This window comes from Centruroides sculpturatus, unplaced genomic scaffold (assembly GCF_000671375.1).
Source record: "Centruroides sculpturatus isolate CEXI.00-Female unplaced genomic scaffold, Cexi_2.0 scaffold2294, whole genome shotgun sequence".
NCBI classification, from domain to species: domain Eukaryota; kingdom Metazoa; phylum Arthropoda; class Arachnida; order Scorpiones; family Buthidae; genus Centruroides; species Centruroides sculpturatus.
This window is the reverse complement of record NW_019386491.1, coordinates 19,605-27,703: the sequence shown is the minus strand read 5'-3', so window position 1 is coordinate 27,703 and position 8,099 is coordinate 19,605. Positions and strand designations below refer to the sequence as shown.

Here is an 8,099-nt window from a genome sequence, read left to right as displayed (position 1 = left end):
GTACTTACAAAATTCATTCAATCATATCCCATTGGAAGTATTGTTAAAGACATATGTAGTTTTTGTTAATATGTAGCATTGTTTTGCTTTTAAACTTTTTTTGCCCTTTGGACATTAATTAAGTAGGCCTCTTTTGCAAGCCCATTATGGGTTCGGGCATGCCAGGTGGTTAGGGACAAGGCAACCCTTAAAATTTTTCTTGGCGATTATTTACTTATCCGTATTTGATCCCAGGTCTCCCAGGACAGTAGGCTGTTACATGGAGTTCTCGGTCAATTGGGTGTTGCATTATAGTATTTATAAATATGAAATCGATCATTTAGTTAAATTGTAAAACTTTTTGTTGTGTTCAAAAAGATTTCGAGGTAACTACTTCCAAGATCAGATTACACTATCAACATGTACATAACTTTACCGCTCGTTTAGCCCTCCCATTTAGATATTAGATGCCCAGTTTCAGCCATATAGATAAAATCGCGAGTTAAGATGGGTTATTTCTTAACTGGTGTCAGAAAAAAAATCGGTTTTAAGATCTTTTGATCTTAAGACATATTGTTAGTAAAGCCATCCAGTTACAAGTTAAACATGTTTAGTGGTCCAAACACTGCAAAAAGGAGTTAGAGCCATAACCTTCAACCCAAGCAGCATCTCACACCAAAACACATAGCCACGGAATTTTTTTGTCTTTTTTTGTTTGACTTTTTTGGATTCATGAATTGTCAAAACATGAATATTAACAAAGTATTTGAAAAGTCAAATTTGGCACCATTTCAATACTTTACTTTGTTACGTATAAATAATAACCAGAAACATGACAGTAAAGTTATTTTATTTTAAAAATGAAATTTCGCAGTGAAAATGTAGTTTTATTCTTAATGACGTGTCAATTTAATAAATTAATCGATTTTTCTCAGTCTGTTGCATGTTTTAATTATTATTCATAATAGCTGAGCATTACAAATTATTCATTTTTCTCATAACACATATGTAAGATATAAAGATTATAACAGTAATATTTACCTGCATTATTTGCCATAGATTGTATTTACCTAATATTCCACAATTATAGTCACCATTAGTAATTGCAACAGCTAACTCATTAATATTTCTAGGTACATCTTCTATCAGAGGAGAACACATAAAAGACATTATAGTACCGATGTAACTGGATATCAAAACTAGAGTCAATAGTAACCAGATTCCAATTAAAAATCTTGATGGGAATCTTCTTAACAGATGCAACGGAATTGCTGGAAAAACTTTACTTTATCAAATATAATCATGCAATAATTGATTTTATTTAACAAATTAACATACCTTGATATATTAAAGTGCAAAACAGATTCCAGAAGACTTGTCTTCTTGTCCAATTGACTTTTATTTTTTCAGCTCTGAAATCTTTTTCAATGACTTTGTGCAAAACGAATCCCAACATAAGCAGAATTAATACTAGAATGATCCACACCTATAGTAGTTTTTATATTTTTACTGTATTTTATCAAAAAATCTAAGATCAACATAAAATTTGCAATTTCAATCAGCAAATAATCTGATTATAGATTTCTGAAAAAAAAAAAAAAACTTGTTTTTCATTTTACAAGTTCATCAACTCTTCAACTATTGTAGAAAAACTCGTAAAATAAAAATTTTATAAAAAGTATGTGCTTGATATACGTTATATATTTAATATACTTAGATCATGCAAACATAAAATTTTTCAAAAGTTTTTTGTTTGAAAACAGTAGAATCTTCTTTGCACTTAGAAGATTTTACAATTTTAGTTTCCACACTAGCAATCAGTGTTCGAAAGTACACTTAAAAAAGCTACTAATTTTGCGGCAAATACTCTTAAATTATTTTTCGAAAATTACATGTGAATAATTAATAATTAAATAATATTTATTAAACATTATTAAAAATGATTATAATATTGATTTCAATTATAATATCGATGTTCTCTAATTAAATTAGTATGTAAAAATAATGATTGTTAATTTGCATTTTTATTACTCATCGTTAATTACATATTATCATACTAATTACTGCCTGTGAACAGCGCAGTAATTAGTTAGATTACATTTTTTGGCGTTTGTTGCTATATGTTCTTTGATATGAATTATTTAATTTACATTTCGACATTAAAGTACAGTAGAACCTCGATTATCAGACTCGATTGGGGATGAGGTTGGTCAGATAATTAAAAAGTCGGATAACCGAAAAGTATGAAAAAATCCATTATTAGTGTAGTATATTATCATATCCTGTATAATTAGTATTAGTATATTAGTATATCTGTATAAAGTTACATCGCGTTGAATTTTCCTCCATGTTAAGCCCATCAAATTTTTTTAAAAAATAATAATCGTCGCTATTGTATTGTTAAAAATTATAAAATTAAGCCTCGTTTAAATACTGGCTCCCTTTCATGATCGATCTAGTGTTGCCAGCTAAAACACGTAAAAATAATATTAAAGTAACCAAGACATAGCCAAATATTGTAGCATCAAATATTGTAGCGGACATTTCAAATTTGCCGACTAAGACGTTCGGTTAATCGGGAGTCGGATAATCGAGGCTTTACTGTACATGTTATGATAATTATTTTTTATGACTTTCTTGATGTTATCACATTTAACAAGAAGTGTGTATCATAATTTATTTTACAAATTATTTGTTACCTCTTTAGAAAATGGTTTTATGATAGAACTCCAATTCATTGTTTTTCTCGGAGACCTTGTCACAAAGTTTATAGTTTGAAGACTTAGGGGAGAAGAAAAATCAATTACAGAGAAACGCTCAGAATTAACAGAAAAAGAGATGTAAGTCATATCTGCTTCCTATGGGAAGACGAAGTCATGTTTTAATAAATCACTAATAAATTTTACAAATCATTTTCTTACCTGATTTACAAGTTTCTTGATAAATCCATCCCAAGAACCATTTTTAAGGCGATTTCCAGGTGATTTATCTATTGGTTTGACTATAGAATAACTAATTAAAAAGCATTAAAACATATTATTTTATCATTTTCATGATCCTAAATAAGCATTGTTTTCAATCATAAAGAGCTGCATTCAAAATTCTTAGATCAAATCAAAGGATAGCATGAAATTTTGGAGTCAATCGGAATATGGGAAACAGTAGACCCCCTATAACGAGGTACATACGTTCCGCTTTATACGAATTTCGCGTTGTAGGAATCCTTGAATACATGAGCCAATCACAGCCCGACACGTTTTAAGTTTACGGCTTACGGCTGTTTGAAAGGTTTTCTTTGATAATATTAATCGATTCTAGACTAATTCGATTCAACATTTTTACAACACGTATAATTTTTTGGGAATAAACCGTATAAACTATGCTATAAACAAAAAAATTGTAGGATTTCTTATTGAGTGTGCACCGTTTGATGTTGCCATTACTTAAGCTTGTTTTTGTCGCGGAGCAACGCACCATACGGCGGCCGCGATTTTTGATATGTTATTTTTTTGCGAAAAATTCGTTGAACTTTGGAGACATCATTAATAGAAATAATTTTTATGGCCGTTGAATAAGAAATGTCTCTTTTGCAAGAAATGTATAAAATTGCAGTGCTGTATTTTACTTACGGTACCTAATTTACATACTGTATTGTAAACTCAACTTACCTACCTTAACTCCCNCTGTATATATAATTATATATTAACTTATTGTAACTTTGTTATAATTAAATATATAATTTCCGCCGTCTAACGTGGCGCCACGCTACGGAGATTTTTACGCTAACTATCGTCTGTACAGTATGTAAATTAGGTACCGTAAGTTTAATACAGTACTGTAATTTCATACATTTGTTGTGAAAGAAACATTTCTTATTCAACGGCGATTAAAATTATTTATATTAATGATGTCTCCGAAGTTCTACGAAGTTTTCGCAGAACAATAAGTTATCGGAAATCGGCCGTGGTTTGGTGTGCTGCTTCGCGACGAAAACAAGCTTTAGCAATGGGGTTGTTGAATGGTGCATACTCGGTAAGTAATCCTACAATTTTTTGTTTATAGCGTAGTTTATACAGATTATTTTCAAAAAATACATACGTATTTTAAAAATGTTGAGTCGGTTAGTCTAGAATCGATTAATTTTATGGAAAAAAAACCTTTTAATCAGCCGTAGTCCGTAAACTTTACACGTGTCAGGCTGTGATTGGAACGACTCGTAAGAAATCGGATTCCTAAAAAATGGAACGTATCTATGATTTTATAGGGGAGTCGACTGTACTATCAGAACAATCTACGAGTGTGCTATTGAACCGGTGGTTTTTAATAGGGCTGAGGTATGGGGAAAGTCAGCCAGCAAAGAAGAGACTGAAAGAAACATCTCATCCATTCAACGAGTATGTTTTCTAACTGTAGGAAGAGCCTAAAGAACAACACCTACCAATGCAGTCCAGGTACTGGCAAACTTACCTTCCTTACATCTCAAAATCCTGGGAATATACTGGAAGTTTCACCTTAGTAGAAATCCTAGTGGTTTCCATAAAGAAATTGACTTTGCTATAAGAATTAAGAACATAGCCGAGTATATCACCCTTAATGCCCGACTGTTTTTAATTATGATGTAATCAAGCATAAAAAATACTTAAAACTAAAAAAAACGAAAAAATGCGTTAATTTTGAAGAAAAAGCTTCAAATTTTATTTTCCTTTCTCTTGCCTTTTTGTGAAATTTAACACAGATGAGTCATTGTTTACACAGCTGGATGACCTTGAACACAGCTGGAGTTCGATTTCTCGAAACATTCTCATACACGTCTGGGGAAAACAAGGGTTTAGAGTAGGATGACTATGACCGACACGTATTTTTTAAAATATTTTACAAACAACTTTACCATTGTCCTAATTTTTATACTTTCACTTATCCTTACAGAAACATAATGTTTGTAATTTTTGTATCTTTCTTATAAGAATCCAAAGCGTTGAAATAAATAATCGTAATATTAGTCATGCAAACTAGAAATTGTACATAATTATGGGAATACAGTAATTAATGTATTGTAACTCATGTTATGGTATCCAAATATTTGAGATTTATGAGAGGCTACACCTAAAATAAATATCTGACAGAATGGTTGGTAATAATATAATTTACTTCTGAAACAGGAATCATATTACCTGTTATATAAATATCTTCGAAACACCATACTCGCGATCAGTTAATACAGTTATTTACAATTAAAAACAACAATAAAATATAAATAATTGCTAAATTTACTTTAGACATCTTATGTGTATCGTAATACATTAAAATTTTTAATTAACTTTCAATACATTTATTATTATATGCGATATTAAATGCCATGTGTGAAAACCGAAGAAGTTAGTTGTACCTGTTTATCGGCAGTTCTGTCAGAAGATGGCTTTTGGAAAGCTAAATGTGTGTGGTGGGTCATTGAGTACATCGACAGGTTTCCGAATAATTACACAGGTTAAACAAGAATAACACATTTAAATAAACAACTATAAAATTATACATATGAAAGTCAAAAGCGAAAAGCTACAAAAATAAAAATTTCTATTTTAGGTTGAACAATGATTCAGGTTAATGAACAATTAACCCAGAATTTTTATTCTAGGTTGTGACAATGATTTTTCTTTCCAATGAAACGTCTATGTACTATTCTGGATGTTAAATTAAGAGATGAGAAAATCTTCTCTAAGAGGGACTTCTCGGAGAGAAAAAGTATACTCGGTTTACTACGGTTTTTGTCAATAAATGGCCCGAAAACAACAAGCTTAAAATCAATTTTTAGAAATGTAACTCAATAGTTTTTCTTAAGAAAAGATTCGTAGACAAGCACCCAGCTATTAAAATCAATGGCCAGTCAAGTTATGACATAAAATTTCTGGGGATCCTGATAGATAACACTCTCACTTGAAATCCCCATATTTAGAATTTCAAGAATAAATGTATTAAACATGCCCATTCTCTGTGCTCTATTTGTAAAAGGTAATGGGGTATAAAACACCATACAGTCGACCCCTTTATAATTACGATCCCAATAATTACGATTCCTATAAAACTGCGAAAAAATTGTGACAGTATCCGTAAAAAACAGTAAAAACCTCTATAATTACGTTAAACGTGATCGGGCAGCCGAACTACTTTCCCGCCGTCCGTAGCGCCACGCTATAGAAAGATTTCTATCGTCTGGACAGTATTATATAAATTATACATAAATTAGGTACTGTACATATAATTATATATTAATTANGAACCATAAAATAAATTTGATAAAAAACTCCCATTAAAAAACAATCAAGCTTGAATTGAGCCTTATCAAAGGCTCATTAAAATCGCGATAAAATTTTTTTCGCGCGGACAAAAAATTTTGAAAAAATTTGGAGACCTAAAAAACATCCCACAAATTGAAAAAAAAAAAATTTTGTCAAAAGTAGCATTAACTACCGAATTTTAAGTAACGCTACGTACCTTGACGAGTTACCTCGACAATAGGCGTTAAGAGACAATATAGACTACACCCACAAGTATTACAAACCCTGCCTGCAGCCAGCATAGTATATACAATATTCACATCGCTACCCAAGAAAATCAGTCACGGTTCAAAATCTATATGGATGGGTCAAAGACACCAGTGGGGTAGGGTGTTATGCTGTTATCATTGGACAAAAGAAACAAAACATTTGGCAGATGAGTGGAAAATTGGAAGGACATCGTACAGTTAACCAAGCTGAGAGCCTTGCAATACTCAAGGCTCTCCAGTGTGTAGACAATCATTTTAACAAGAAAAATAAAACTTATGTGAAAATTCTTAGTGACAGAAAGACAGCCTACTGCAAGTCCACAAATTAAACACAAAACCGAACGTCATTGCACGAACAGTAACCCTTCTCCAGTTCCTATCTGTGAAAAGTTTTAAGGTCTCTTTTACATGGGTTAAGGGCAACTCTAGCATTAGGGAAAATAAGAGGGCTGACCTTCTAGCAAAAAAGGCAGCACGATCATCAACGGAACTACTGTTTGGAGAGCTCCCCAGCTGTTGGCTTCATGAAAAACTTAAAAAACTTACTATATCGGACTGGCAAGCCAGATGAAACAGCGAATCTATAGGTAGAACTAACCATGATTTTTTGCCTAAAATTGCAGTAGGCAAAAGATGGACTACTTCACTCCTGATTTACACCTATCCCAAATCCTTATGGAGCATGGAAATTTCCGTGCCTTTTCTCCATAAAAGTGACGAAATATGTGACTATGGTTTGGACGAAAACTAAGATCCCACCACATAATCTTCAGGTGCCCCAAGTTTAAGACACTAAGAAAGACCCTCACTGAAACTTTGTACAGGATTTGCCTCCATTGGCCCTGTGCTTCAAATGACTTTTTCATGAGTAAACAGACATTAAACGCTTCAAAGAAATTCATCATGAGCACCGGTGTCACAGTACCTTTCTTCTAGAATTCTCCAGGCACCCCAGCTCTCTGCTTCACTCAGAACACCCATTGTAACTGGCTGAACTGGTATTTGAGGATTCCAGTCTTGTTACCACTCCCACTGTGTCCTTTTTGTGTTGGCTATTGGGGGACTCTTGTGTTGTGTTGAATTCTCTTGTATTATGGCTGAGTTGGCAATCTGGTGTTTTTTGCATTGTTGCTCCCCATTGTAACCTGGCCGAGTTTGATGCCAGGTGTCTTTTAGTGTTAATTTTTAGTTATTTGTTTTATTATATTATTTTTTTCTCATTTGTAACTTTATGCTTTTGTACTCTGGTACATTTCAAGTTGGTATTTTCAGCAGCTTGTGTCAATTGCCCACATCCGTAGCTGTACCCCGTCTCCCTAGAGGCAGTACCATGTGCAGGGGCTTATTTTCTGTATATATTTTCACCATACTGTTAATTGTGGGTTATGCCCCGTGTGTTCTAACTACAGTATTCTCAATAAATGGAACGCGACAGTGCCACGGTTCCTACTTCACACTTTCCTATCATTCCTTACTATTTCCCTTTTCTAACTTCCTCTAAAACTGTTTATCCTCCCTTTTCAAAAGCTTTGCCGTAAGGTTCGGCCTTCTAACATTTTTAAACATATCATGTACATCT

At 32.7% G+C, this 8,099-nt stretch overlaps 1 protein-coding gene across 1 annotated transcript; it reads right to left on the bottom strand.

Annotated features, from left to right (window-relative positions):
- Positions 1 to 938: 938 nt before the first annotated feature.
- LOC111615143 (glutamate receptor-like) lies at positions 939 to 7,501 on the bottom strand. The gene is made up of 6 exons (XM_023356544.1): positions 7,446 to 7,501; positions 2,901 to 2,991; positions 2,679 to 2,837; positions 1,318 to 1,465; positions 1,021 to 1,250; positions 939 to 947 (listed from the first exon to the last, which is right to left on the bottom strand). Exons 1-6 carry the CDS (start codon positions 7,499 to 7,501, stop codon positions 939 to 941), a joined length of 693 nt encoding a protein of 230 aa, XP_023212312.1.
- Between the last annotated feature and the right edge of the window lie 598 nt (positions 7,502 to 8,099).

What these genes read in the sequence shown, in the direction of transcription:
- LOC111615143 (XM_023356544.1), bottom strand. Translation starts at nt 7,501, where the DNA reads ATGGGTGTTCTGAGTGAAGCAGAGAGCTGGGGTGCCTGGAGAATTCTA. An exon ending in TGGAGAATTCTAGAAGAAAG is followed by an intron (nt 2,992 to 7,445) that starts GTACTGTGACAC and finishes CTTTTTAATTAG; the next exon opens with TTATTCTATAGTCAAACCAA. An exon ending in TAAAACCATTTTCTAAAGAG is followed by an intron (nt 1,466 to 2,678) that starts GTAACAAATAAT and finishes AAACTACTATAG; the next exon opens with GTGTGGATCATTCTAGTATT.